Source organism: Candoia aspera, chromosome 9 (genome assembly GCF_035149785.1).
Source record: "Candoia aspera isolate rCanAsp1 chromosome 9, rCanAsp1.hap2, whole genome shotgun sequence".
NCBI classification, from domain to species: domain Eukaryota; kingdom Metazoa; phylum Chordata; class Lepidosauria; order Squamata; family Boidae; genus Candoia; species Candoia aspera.
Window position 1 is genome coordinate 20,490,869 of NC_086161.1, and position 14,006 is coordinate 20,504,874.

General features: G+C 46.0%; 2 protein-coding genes across 2 annotated transcripts in view; both read right to left on the reverse strand.

The window, feature by feature from the left end:
• BIN3 (bridging integrator 3) overlaps window positions 1-14,006 on the reverse strand; it is a 531,071-nt gene that overhangs the window by 508,466 nt on the left and 8,599 nt on the right. The gene's annotated exons all lie outside the window — the stretch shown is intronic.
• Window positions 1,056-11,854, reverse strand: GINS4 (GINS complex subunit 4). Its single transcript, XM_063311209.1, has 7 exons — window positions 11,694-11,854; window positions 9,472-9,558; window positions 6,086-6,199; window positions 4,523-4,620; window positions 3,604-3,692; window positions 3,200-3,290; window positions 1,056-1,514 (listed from the first exon to the last, which is right to left on the reverse strand). The coding sequence occupies exons 1-7, from the start codon at window positions 11,763-11,765 to the stop codon at window positions 1,418-1,420; spliced, it is 648 nt and encodes a 215-aa protein (XP_063167279.1). The 5' UTR covers window positions 11,766-11,854; the 3' UTR covers window positions 1,056-1,417.

Here is a 14,006-nt window from a genome sequence, read left to right on the forward strand (position 1 = left end):
TAATACTGCCCCTTTGAGCATTACAGACTCTAGTGAGAGGAGATGGGCGGTGACAAATTTGATAAATAAGGAATATTGGGCAATGTATTGAAGCTATGGGACCCCGGTTACTTTAGTATTTCTGCCTCAATCTGCATCATGCTGCAATGTATTTATCATAGTATATACTGCCCCCTGGTGGCTGACAAGGATATTGGCAGGCCCAATAAGGAGAATGGTGCGCTCTAATGGAATCTATAGGATATATTGCCTCCTTGTAGCTGAGTGGGGTATTGCAGGCTCAATATACTGTATGCCCTATACATTAACGGACAATAGGGCAATGCAATCCTCATGGAACAACACTGCCCGCTGTGGCTGAATTGGGTTCTGGAATCTCAAGGTCTTACAGTGTAGAATATGATCACATTAATTTAATGGAGGCAAAAACAAGGCACCCTCAAACTGTTATGCCACTTAAGTCTTTTATCGACTCCCACTAGCAGTTTTTATCTATAACCAGGAAATGGTGCTACTGTATTTGTAGCTTCCAAGGCACTCCTGTAGTTTCTGAGTCACATCCAAAAGTCCTACACAGCCACATTCCCAAAGCAGAAAAATTTCGCATGTTAAAACCTCTTGAATGGATGCTCACACTTAATGCATTTCTTACAGTTGCCTTCCCCAGCCTGGTGTCTAGATTTGTAATTTTTTTTTTTACCTCTTCCCTGTGGACATCCCTACAGTCCTGCCATCCCCAAACCTGCCTCCCCCTTGCACATTCTCTGGGTGCACCCTATGGACTTGCAGAGGATGGGGGGCACTGCAGCCTAACACACCTGCCAAGAGTGGGGGAAAGCAGCGTATGATACTATTGTGCACAACCCAGCACCCATCTGCAGTTTTGTCCCAAGGACCCCTGATGCTGCTGTGGACTTTCTTTAGCACTGCAAAGAAAGCACTTAAAATAAGATAATTTCATTAATTTTCCCCAAATTAAAAAAACTCAACCCTGCAGCCTAGATGGTTGGAAAAAAGTGTTTTCCCAGACAATAAAGCGACCCATTCTTTTGCCATCCAAGGACATCTTTTCATTCTGTTGCTTGAACCTGGCCCTTCCAGAACAGGCCTACTGCCCCCTGCTGGGCAGGTAATGATATGACCTTTGAGCAGCCAAGTTGCTGGGCTAAACCATTTCCACTTTCCAAATCTTTTCTCCAATGCCACCACCTCCCCTTCGTTGGACCCCATTTCCCAGGAGCAGAATTGCACATCATTGTTTCAGCAGCAGTAACAGTACTTCAGGCATCTGATGTTGAAATCAAGCCAGTGGAGTCAAATTCCCAGAGTTAGGCATGAAGGAACATTCAGCCCTAACTCCCCAGCTCTTTCTTCTGCTCAGTCTCTTTGCAGAAAGGTGGCTGTAAGTCCATCTGGTCTAGATGAGCTGAACTGCCCCTGAGGCCACCAGGGGAGCAATTGTCTTGTAGCGGATCAAATGCTGGGAGTTTTCATCCAGATCAATCACATATTCTCTGAAAGAGACAGGGGGACAATAAAAACAGACTCCACTTGCAATCCTACACCCACTTATTTGTTAGACTTACCTCTGAGCTTTTTTGCAGGAACTCAGTTCCTACGAATCATACAGAGCATTCTTTCTTCCAGTTTTACCCCTGCTACAATAACCCAGCAGGGTTGACTGGCAGAAAAAGAGCTCCTTGGGATTGTGGCAGGGATCAAATGAAGGGTGGATTCCCATATAAGCCAAGCTAAGCTCCTGGAGAAAAACTTTAACACACCCAAGATTTTTTCAATGTTTCCACCTTTTTTAATGCTGAGAGGCCTTTTGGGAGGGGGCACTTTTCAAGGGCAGAGCTAGAAGAAAAGTTCAAGGTGATAAATTTAGCTTTAATCAGTTTCAAATGAAATTATTTTTCAAATTTTATCACCGCCCATCTGCCCCAAAAAGAGGGACCCTGGGCAGTTTACAAGAAAATTAAATCAAATCCAGTACCACTCTCCCAGCCTTCTCTGCCGTGGTACCTGCCCTTCCGAAGATCATTCCCCCACCCAGGTGAGATCGGCCCCAACTCTACCAACCTGCCAGAAAACCCTCATGACTTGGTTCTGCCAGCGGGCTTGGGGACCCCGTGGAAATAAGGAGCCCACGAAATGGCTATATTGCAGGTAGGATTTTGAATACACTCCCCTGTGGTTTTGTTTATATTTATCGTTTTTGTTTTAATGGTTTTTAACGGTTGTTTTAATTTGGTTTGAATTGTGTGTGCCACCCAGAGTCACATACACAAGAGTGGTGACTATATAAATTTCATAAATAAAATCAATTCAAATAATAATTTAATGACTTTAATCCCACTCTTCCCCACGTCCTTGATATTCTCCCTTTCTTCCTCATTAAAAGTGAAAGGGGGGGGGGCAACTCTTAGAGCGAGTCCAGGTGCCCCAGCTAAAGCTTTGGGAGAGGTGCTTCATGGCCCCGGGCAGAGTCATAGGTTGCCCAGACCTCCCTCTGGCTGGCTGAGCTTTTCCAAACAGTGAGACAGAATCCATTGCTGCACTGAACATCATAATGAAAGACCCAGAACCCTTTGCTTGAATTTGTGCTGGAACATGTGATTTGCACCAACAATGGGGAAGTTTGCCAGCCAGGCAAGCAACTTTCAGGAGTACCAAATACAGGTAGTCCTCACTTAATGACCATTTGTTTAGCAACGGTTCAGACTTATGACAGTGCTGGAAAAACCGACTTATGAGCGGTCATCACACTTATGATCGTTGCAGCGTCCCTGAAGTCGTGTGATCATGATTCGGGCACTTGGCAACCGGTTCACATTTACAACCATCACAGTGTCCCATGGTCACATGATCGCCATTTTTGACCTTCCCAGCCAGCTCCAGGCAAGCAAAATCAATGGGAAACTGTGTGATTCGTTTAATGACCACTGCAAAAAAAAGGGTCATAAAATCAGGTTGGATTTGCTTAATGACCGCTTCGCTTAGCAACCAAAATTCTGGTCCCAATTGTGGTTGTTAAGCAGGGACTACCTGTATGTGAGACTAAGCAGGGAGGGAGGGAGAGAAAATCCATTGTGGTGCTCCTGAAAGATCTCCTTGGCCAACCAAAAGCCAGTCGTGCCCAGCCAACGTGGTTTCCTAGTTCCTATCTTTGCATTTCTTTGCCCATGGCATTGCCAACCTTGGCTCATCACGCTCCGGCTCCACCATTATGTTTTCTTGTCTCTCTCTCACTCTCAAGAAGACAAAGGAGTCCAGGTTGGGCTTGGGAACTGCAAAGAAAGATTGAAGAGGGGGAGAAGGTTTTCTTCTGCAGCACGTGACCATTTGAAAAGATCTCACGCCCCAGTACAAGACAGCCCCAAAGTCTGCTCGGCAACGTTTCTGCAGCCGCTCCGCATGGGCACGTTCGTGGCTGTGAGCAGCAGCGGCAGGAAGGACCACTTTCCGAGGCTGCTTCTCCCCTTCCCTTTGGCCCAAGGCCCAGCCCTTCCAGGGATGCCATCTGCAGCTCCCGGGCTGCTTACGGGCCCAATGGGCATGTCCTGACTGAAGGACAGCCGCCCTCCCTGCACCCTTGCTTACCAGCTTTGAGAAAATCAACTTTCTGCAGGTTTGGAGGCATATGCTTCAGCGCAACGTTTTTGAGATGATTCTCTGTGTTTGCCATGTACCTGAAAAGAAGACATTGTTTCCTTTTAAAGGAAGGAAGGGCCAGACTTCCTATTCCACTGAGCTATGCAGGATAACAAAATGCACCTACAATTAAACAAATAGAATACGGGGGGCAGGAGCTGTTCTTTGCTCAATTGTGCCCTCCCCACCCTCCCCCCTACTCTTTACTCCAAGCCTTCCTCAACCTTTTGGCCCGGGAGGAACTCTTGAAATATCTTTCAGGCCTGGGGGAACCCCTGCACAATCGGGCTCAAAGATAGGCCAGAAGTTAGGTAAAGGTTTCCCTTGACATTAAGTCCAGTCGTGTCCAACTCTAGGGGGCGGTGCTCATCTCCGTTTCAAAGCCAAAGAGCCGGCGTTTGTCCGTAGACACTTACATGGTCATGTGGCCAGCATGACTACACGGAACGCCGTTACCTGCCCGCCGAAGCGGTACCTATTAATCTACTCACATTTGCATGTTTTCGAACTGCTAGGTTGGCAGGAGCTGGGACTAGCAACGGGAGCTCACCCCGTCATGCGGATTCGAACTGCCGACCTTCCGATCGGCAAGCTCAGCAGCTCAGCGGTTTAACTTGCAGCGCCACCACGTCCATTTAGGCCAGAAGTTACCAAATTATTATATTTGTTTCATGGGTAGGCCTGTATATGTGCATTCACAGTCTTCTTAAACTGAAAATAAAGAATGAAACTTACCTCTTTAAGGTGAAGTTGCCCAAATTTGAAATAATTTTTTAAATAAACTGTGATCTCCCAGGGAACCCTTAGTGACCTCTCGCAGAACCCTCGGGTGCCACGGAACCCTGGCTGAGAAACCTGCTCTACTCACTCTTTGGCAAATGCAAACTCCTCTGGGGACAGGATGGGTGGCTCTCCTTCTGCCCGAGTTTTTTCCTTCTCCAGGATGTGGGGGAAATACTTTTCAATCTTTCAGTGGAAATAAACAACAAAGGTAAGAATATCAGTGCACTGCTGAAGCCAGCGATGGGACCAAAAATCTCTTGTTCCTCTCTGTCACCACTGACTTCCTTGGCTAATGTCCCTTTGTTCTAAGTCTTTGGGCCCTGACAATGCTTCCTGTTCTTCAAGATCTGTAGGAAATAACTCCTGCAATGGTGACCACGCTGGATGGGAGTTGAAGTCCAACACAACTGGAAGGCCTTAGGTGGCAGAAGGGCAGACAGAAGCATAATGAATTAAGAAGGCATGTAAACTGAGAAACGTAGAGAAAAGAGAGGATAGGAACATTCTAATAATTATTATAAACTGCCAGAGAAAGTTGATTTCATTCTTGCCTTTGAAAAATTATCAGATTATTTAACTATTACAGCCTTGGAGAAATAAACAGTGTCTAGTAAAAACATAGCAACTGCTCCTGATGCAGTTTAAGCTTCTCATCTTCTCGGAGAGGAATTTGCTTGCAAGGCTATCCCTGCAGAGGAAGCCAGCACAGGGAAGGGCCATAGGAAGAGCCCCATTCAAGAATTTAAAGGCAGAGGAAAGTGCTCCTTCCATCAGGCAGAGCCTAGATGGTACCGTACAGCTTTCCCCAATCTGATTCCCAATCTCTGTGTTAGGATGACCTCCAACATCAGCTCTGCATGATCTTGCAGCTGGAGATGCCAAGCTCAGAAGTGGGATTTTCTGCACATTCATTTCACAACCATGATTTGTCTTGGAAGGTCCAGCTGAAGATTCTGAAAAGTGTCAAAAGACATCCCCACGTGGACCACATAGCATGAGTTTTCACAGTATCTGTGGCTACCAAACTCACGAGCTTAGAAATAGGCACCACAATTCCCAGTAAGTGTTCTGGACTTCAGTTCCATCAGCTCCAGCCAGCACAGTCAATGGGTGGGGAGAGGGGCTTCTGGAAGCTGTAATCCAAAACATCTGGTGGACTTTGGATTGCCTACATTGTCCTACCTCTTCTAGCTTCCCCTACTAGAGTTAAGTTCACTTGCTTGAACCCAGGTTACCAAAATACAGTGGCTGCATTCTTCTAACATACCCTGGGCAAATTCACCATATTTTGGCTTTATATGGTGGCCTGGACCACGACAAATGTCAGGACTATGATTAGGTTCACAAAACCCACTAACTACAAATAGTTCAACTCAATTTGTTGTGTGAATCTAGTCCAGGTCTGAGTCCCTTGACAAAGAAGGGTATATGGAAAAATCCAATTATTACTAGAGGATTTGGCAGCCTGCAAAATCAAATCCACCACTCGATGCAACTGGCCTGAGATGTTTAATAGGAACTGAAAGGCCAGGAAAGAGACTATGGGCACTTGGCCGCTGCATTAAAAACAGGCCCAGAGCAATTCCAAATGTGTCTGCTATTCACAAACTGCCTCAACTTTTCTAATAAGCCATGATGGGGTTATTACCTTCTGGATTCGGCAGCGCAAGTAACTGCTGAGAACGTAACGGATTCGTTCCACCTCCATGCGGTGAATGCTGATTTTAAGGTCCCCTTGTCTGGCTCGTTTCAAATTCTCTTCCTGTGAGACAAATAACAACAATCATAAATCCCAGTAATTTTTCAGTAGATCGGGGAGTCTCAAGTTTTATTACCATGAGCCTCTAAAATGATAGAATTTGCCTGATTTGCTCCCTTTGAAACAAATGTATTACTTACTAAAAGATATGCAACTTCCATCATACTTCCTTGACATAGCCATTCTGCCATCAGCAGTATCAACAGATTGGTTATCTTTCTCCTACTACCCAACACAGCCTTTCTCAACTTTTTGAAAAATATTTTCTAGGCCTCGGGGGACCCCTGCACATTCAGGCTCAAACAGAGGCCAGAAGTTACAAAATTATCTTTGTTTCATGGGTGATGTCATGAGTGAGGATGGCGAGCAGGGGGCTCCCATCCAGGCTGTAAAGTGCATGTGTAGCACTGAGGAATTAGGTAGCCATTCCAAGAGACACAGATCGGGCCCGCCTTAGTCTTTGGGGTTTATATGGCTGGGTTTTTCCCACGCTTCTTCAGTTTGTTAGGATTTTCCTGTTATGTAGCAGCAATAAAACACTAGAGACCTGTTCCTTGTCTCAGCGTGGTTCCTGGCTGTTAGGACAGGTAGGCTTGTATATATGCATCAACAGTGCTCTTAAACTAAAAATACAGAATGAAACTGACCTCTTTAATGTGAAGTTGCCCGAATTTGCAATAATTTTTTTAATAAATCGTGATGTCCCAGGGAACCCCTAGTGACCTCTCGCAGAACCCTAAGATGCCATGGAACCCTGGTTGAGAACCTCTGACCCAACAAAACCTTTTGCATTTGGCAAGGCTCAACGTTTAAAACACGAGACAAAAAACAGAGGGCGTCACTATGCTTCCGTTAGATTCTTGGTGTTCTCTGAGCCTGGTTGTTTTCCTACAGATGTTTTGTTACCAAACTAAGTTACATCATCACTGATGGTGGCATCTAGCCCAGTAACGAAACATCTGCAGGAAACAGGAACCAAGCTCAGAGAACACCAAGAGCTTAATAGTTCAACCCAGTGCTATACTGGAATAACTGCTTCTATAGGCACTCCAAAGACAGCAGATATATGACCATGCAATTAACCAAAAGTCACTAGCCGACAAGAAGCCATCCACCAGTCGCAGCAGTGCCGTGACTGGCAGACAGTCTGATAGGTATTTAGACCTACCAGCTTAGCCATTTCTCAAAATTTCCTCTGGGCTTTGCTTTCTATTTGCTAGTGCAAATACTTTGCAACCCTCCCTGCCCCACCGCACCCCAGATTGCTCGCAACTCCTTCACCCTGCAGTAGATGAATGGGGCTGGTCAGCAAACATGAGTAGCAGTTGATCACAAGAGCGGCACAGTAAATTAATGGAACTGGTACAGAGGGACAAAAGGACAGCATTGATGAGAGATAATCATCTGGATGGATTTGTTCCTACGTGGAAACCACTTCTGGACTTTTTGCTTGATCTGAATAAAATGAAGTTTTGATTTTGGGTTTTGTCGATTGTATTGTTACAGCTTATAGAAATAATGTTTACTGTGGTTTGATTTAGAGTAAGAGTTTGATGTGTCTTTATATGTATCTGTGCTGAAGAAGCTTGGAAGTCACTTCTTTCGTATTTCTTCCTAATTATTTCTGCACTTTTTTAGTTTGTCTTTTTTCTTTCAGTCTTCCTTTCAATCTTTTCTATGCTTTGTATTTTATCTGTATTTTTGAAACTTTACTAAAGTCTTATATAAAAAAAAACACACAAGTGTGGCAAAGTAAAGAGTTCAGACCCAACTGGAAAATGGGCATCTTGGAAGCTCCTGCTGATCTTCGATGCTGAGAGTCAAGACTGCCTTTTTATGGGTACCAGCAGAAGCCTCCACAATGGAAGTGAAATGACAAAAGCAGCATCACACCAATGTGGTGCAAGCTCCATGTAATGGCTGCCTATTCTAAAACACTATCAGACTCATGAACAGGAATTCAAAGATATCTGCTTTATTAAAGAACAGTGTGCAGGATCACAGAGAAAGCTGAGAACGATGAAAGCGCACCAAATGCAAACTAAAAACCCTCGGTGCAAATGAGATCCCTCCTCCCGTAGAATCTTCCCAAGTTCACAATCCCAGGTGCTCCTAACGGTTTCTGCTGGTCTGCGGGAAAAGTCCTTGAACAGAGAACATAACCCAAACACATTCCATTGTACTGATTTCACATACAGAGCTTGGCACAAGGTTTCACAGCAGCTCCCTCCCAAACAGAAACGCACGTCAGCGCCATGGCATGTGAAACGTTACGATATATAAACTACATTGAATCAGTGAACATGACATACTGCCCCCCCAAAAGAAAGATTACATTAAGCAGCAGGCTTTAAAGGATAAGCAAGGTGGAAACGGTTAACTAAATCAGGAGCGTTAACATGGTGAGCAGACACCCATTGTCCATGTCCTGTGAACATGACACTCCGCCCCATTGTCCATGTCCTGTGACATAACAACAAAAGCAGCAAAGGTTGCATGACATTGTTTTTGTCATTTTGACCAAAGCGCTTGGTTCTCCAAATGCCTCTGCGTACTAAAGCTGTGTCTGCTTTGAACATGAAATGATACAGAAGTCATGCTTCGGACTTCGTAGGTGCACAGCCCCTCCCTGCTACTCATTAAAACACCTTTCTTTTTGCATGCTGAGGCTGCTTTAAGGATAACTCATGTGGCTCTTAAAAGTAGCCTCACTTTTCTTAGAGGCTCACTCCTAAGTATGAAAAGACAGATTGCTTTAAAGGACAGCAAAAGAATATTGCACTTTTTCCAATCATTTTTGAAGTGTTCATGGCCATAGTAAATACACCCAAAGCTCTGATTGTTGGTCACGTAATACTGTGGTCTCATGCTGGAGAATAGGATGGTTGAACGGGAAATACAATGGCTGGGTTCACACATTATTTGTCTTCACTATGAGTTTTTGATCTCAGCAAGTGGCAGCAGATCTGGCTGACCCTGCCTGGGTTCTGAAGCTAAGCACGACTGGGCCCAGTTAGTATTGAGATGGGAAACCACCAGGGAATCCCAAGGTTGTTAGGTAAAGTGGGAAATCCAAACAACTCCTATCAACCCCACAATGCTTTAACATGATTCATAAACCCATCTGGAGCCTCCTCCCCAATTACATGTCAAACCTTTATGGGTAATCTATCATTTTCCACAACCGAGTTACTGGGCTGGAACAAGCCTGGCCACTGAATGCCTTCCTGAACCCAAACCAGTCATATTCTATTTACCCCTTCTTGATGTCTTACCATATGTTCAAGCTGCTCCATGACACATTCAACGATTTCTGATTTGCTTTCTAGCAGTTCGGGGGCAAATTTCTCATTCATCCAAGCCTGGAGAATAATAGCAGAAAATGGTCACCATCTGAAGTCCTTTCCTGGTCCTCACAATCCTCTGAACTTTAAAGGAAAAAGGACGGTACCACCTGGTGCCACCCTCCCAGCTTTCTGATGCTTTTATTTTGGTCCCAAGTAGGAAACTTCTTCCAGACGGCTGATCTATAGCTCCCAACATCTCTGGCTACTATTGGCTGAATATAAGAGGGCTTGTAAACTAACCCTCTGGAAGACTCCAAGATCAGACAAGGCAAATTTTACAAGGTGGAACCTCATAGTACTTGGTCAAAATAAGGGTCGATACTTAAAAAAGCCAAACCAAACCAAACCGAGAATCTTTTCAGGTTCCCATAAATCTGTTGGAAAGACCCTAATCCCATCCAAGAAAATATTGAACAAAAGGTTCCCTTTCCACATTTATTGCTGTTGGAGAAAAAACTACAATAGACCTCAGCTACATGGCCAGTAGCAAGATTCATTTGGTCTACTACTCAGTCAGGACACAAGTAGTAAAGTCTCCAAACACTTTATCAAGTACACTGGGACATACTAGGTAAGACAAGTAGTAAAGTCTCCAAACACTTTATCAAGTACACTGGGACATACTAGGTAAGAGTCCCAGGGCAAGACCTGAAACACAAACACAAGCAAGCAAGCTTCTCTACTTGGTTTAAAACAAGAAATTGCAGGTGTTACCATTGTACTGGCTAATGTATGGTTTAATCCATATTTGGTCATCTTCTAGTTCTTTCCATGCTTCTGGTAGAAATGCTGGTCTCTGACCATAACAAAGATTTGATTTGAACTTCTAAGCATATCATTCAACTTACACATGTGTACCAATAGTCCCTTAGCAATCCACAGTGGGCAATATTGGAGATTTCCAGACATCTATAAGAACACATCAGGCTAGAAACCGGGAAATGGTGAATTCTAGTCCCGCCTTGGGCACAAAGCCGGCTGGGTGGCCTTGGGCCAGTCACTTTTTCCCAGCCCTGGGAAGGAGGCAATGGCAAACCACCTCTGAAAAACCTGCCGAGAAAACTGCAGGGACTTGTCCAGGCAGTCTCCGAGAATCAGACACGATTGAATGGATTAAAAAAAAAAAAAGGAACACCCTAAGTTAGGCAGATGATACCTAGTATAGGCTGAACACAGCTGATAAGGTATCTTTAGCTTTTTCTGTGGTTGGCTTAGTTTCATGCTTCAGAAGCAGCAACGTTAAGTTTCCTAACTCAGTTATTTCTTTGCTGCATGTGCTAGAAAAGGAGAGGGAGTGAGGGAGGAAGGAGGGGGGCTTTTAGAGATCTGATTCGATTACTGCTTTAAAGGTGGCAGGACTGGCCAGATCCCAGTTCCACCCAGCCTTCCTCAGCTTAGAGCTCTGCAAATGCCTTCGAAGTCTGGTTGCTACAAGCCCAGTGTAAGAAAGAGCAGGTTGGAGAAGGCTGATCTAGCAATAGGAACCAAGCCAACACTTCTCAGAAGAGGACAGTTTTCTTCTTCCAAACTGCCCCCTTTACTAGCTGAGAAGTAAGGTGAACACTGCAGGAGGCTGTTTTTGTTCAGGCCCAGGGATGCCTGCATGGCACGCTGGGAGGGAGGGACATTTCCGTGACGGATGAATGAATGGCTTCAGCTACGGATCACCAGGTTGGCCATGGGTGCAGCCGGGGACTGCCGACTGTCTGACCTTTCTCACCGCATCCTCACGTTATCCCGAGGCTGAAGTTCTCTGCACGCTTTCCACAACCCAGGAAGAACAAAGGTGGGAAAGACTCGGAGCACAGTCCAGAACATGGCTTGTGGACCTGCTGCTTCTAAACGGAAACCCACCAGCGCGGGCTGGCTGGCACCAACAGGCTCAGCCCAAACCAGTCTCGTGCCAGCTGCATTCACGCGGTTGCCTGAGCTGCTCCAATTTTCCGCGTTCGCACAAGTCGCTGGCATTTTCAGCTACCTCCTCCCCCGCGCGTCCGGTGCTTAGCCGGATGCTGGGCAACCCCAGCTCGCAGCATCTGCACACCGAGTCGGATTTAAACCCAAGCAGCGTTAAGTGGCGCACCCACCCCCGCTTTAAAAGGTTCCGCCCGTTCCGAATTAAGGCGCCTCGAAGGCCCCCCCGGTCTCACCTGCTCCAAGCTGCAGATCAGCTGAGCCGGCGTGAGCACCACCTCGTCGCTATCCGAATCCGGCTCTGCCATTTCCACGGACGCGCCGAGCGGGTCCCGACGTTTCCCGCCAGCACGCGGTGACGTCAAGCCCTCCAGCGCGCCAAAGGAGGCGGGATCCCCTCCCCCCCCCGCCCCGCGAGGCAGGGAGGTCCTCTTTGGTCCGCCCCCTTTTCTTAAAGTGGCCGTTGGGCGTAAGCGAAGCAAGCGGTCTGGCGCTGCAACCGAAAAAACTTTTGCGGCGGGAGAGCGGAGAGCGGCTCCCGGCGACCCGCTGCTTTTTGTTTTTTTTGCATTTTCCGACGTGCCTGCCGAGGGAGGCAGCCACGGAAGCCCAGCTTTGACCCCCTCCCCGCTGAGACTCTGATCTGCAAAGCCCCAACCGGGAGCCTTCCCTTAATTTCCCACGCCCCGCTGGGGAAAGATGAGACTTCAAATCGAGCACGTCTGGACGGCTGGCTCGCTTCACGGAAGTCGCTTAGCTATCATGTTCTTAATCGTGATTAGTCGACTGGAGCTGTTCACGTTGAGCAGGGCGCTGGGGACAGGGAGCTAAAATCCACTTGTAAAGGTAGGACTGTGGTAGGTCTCCAGCAGGTGGCAATCCGGGCTGCCGAAAAGCTAATCGGAGTAGGAGCTGGTTAGAAGATGGATGGGAGTCCCCCAGGAGTCTGAGCTGTAGATTGGAATGGTGTGTGAAAAAGAAAAGTCTGGGGTGAAGGCATCTGCAGATCTCTTCTCCATTTTGTGGGTAAGGTGACTGAAGGGACTGTCCAGGAGCCCACAACCCTCTGGTGGGAGGTGATGCATGGTATTTACAGCCAAATAATGCTTTGACCCTGAGAAGTCACCAGATTATTCTAGCAGTAAACAGGCAGCTTTGTTGTGCCGTGTCAGCTCAGTCTTCATGGTCCTTTCCCCAGTGATGGACTTGATTGCTGAAAAGAATTCACCGGAGCAGCATTTTGCAACCTTGGCAACTTTAAGATAGGTGGACTTCAACTCCCAGAATTCCCCAGCCAGCACAGCTGTGCTGGCTGGGGAATTCTGGGAGTTGAAGTCCACCTATCTTAAAGTTGCCAAGGTTGCAAAATGCTGCTCTAGAGTATCAACAATGCAAAGGCATTCATTTTAAATCTGAATATGGGCCTTTCAGATTGGGCTTTTTAACACATTTACCTGCACTGCAATAATGAAATCATTATTTTTCAGCATGAATATCAAAAAAAATCATACTTTTCAGCATGAATATAAAGTTTCCTGAATAGCCATGAACAAATATTTTATCTCCTGCAAGTAATATAACCTCCTGCCACTGCCACCCTTGCTGTAGCCTTACAATCACGCTTGATTTCTCATGGAGGGATTTTACTGGCTGCGTTTGCACACCATAAGCTACATCATTCAAGGACTGAGTTGCTGGATTTATGCGTTAAGCCTTAAAACCCAGGCTAACAAATAACAATTTGGTCCTATTGGACTATGCTCAAAGGGTAGGACAACGTCTGGGTTTCAACCACAACCTTCACTCCATTTTAGCCTAGATTAGACTGATGAGCGAACCCAGTTAATGGGTTATTCAAGTCTAGAGCTTGGGATGAAACATGGTGACGTTAGCAGGTCTTCACTATTCCGTTTACTAGAAAATTAGCTTTTCTTCCAGTTTCCAGCCAGAGAGATGGAGGTGGGAGCTGCACCATGAAAACAGTGGAGCTCAGTTTTCTTTCTAAAAAAAAACCTGCCCCAACTGCTAGGCAGGAAGAAGAAATGAAAACATGATGGGCATGGGGGAAGTTACATCTTACATCCTACACTCAGTGGTTTATCAGGCCACGGGATTTATTTTTTAAACTGCAGGGGAAAAATGTCCCAGGAAGTGACAAAAAGTCCTACGACGCTGAGGCGGATGCTCACAAGGTAACTGGAGAAGTCCTTGGTTTCTTCAGCTGTCTAGAACCAGTTAACGTATGAATCATGAACCCATGGGTATCATCACACTGGGTTCTCTCCAAATATTTTCTCTCCCAATACAGGAACAGGATTATAGTTCCCAGAAGTTTACAAGTGTGGCATTTTTCTTCTCCATGTAGTAGGTCAGCTGGTAGCACACATGATGGGTTCTCACAGTGAAGCCATACTTTCTTTAACCATTGAACACACTGTACCACCAGCCATAGTTTATAAGCCCTGATATAACAAGCATGTGACCCAAACACGTGACCCAGACAAACACGTGACCCAAACAAAGCACATGGCTTACTGCTATAGTCTGCA

What these genes read in the sequence shown, in the direction of transcription:
- GINS4 (XM_063311209.1), bottom strand. Translation starts at nt 11,765, where the DNA reads ATGGCAGAGCCGGATTCGGATAGCGACGAGGTGGTGCTCACGCCGGCT. An exon ending in TGGAGCAGCTTGAACATATG is followed by an intron (nt 6,200 to 9,471) that starts GTAAGACATCAA and finishes TTTGTCTCACAG; the next exon opens with GAAGAGAATTTGAAACGAGC. An exon ending in TGCGCTGCCGAATCCAGAAG is followed by an intron (nt 4,621 to 6,085) that starts GTAATAACCCCA and finishes TTCCACTGAAAG; the next exon opens with ATTGAAAAGTATTTCCCCCA.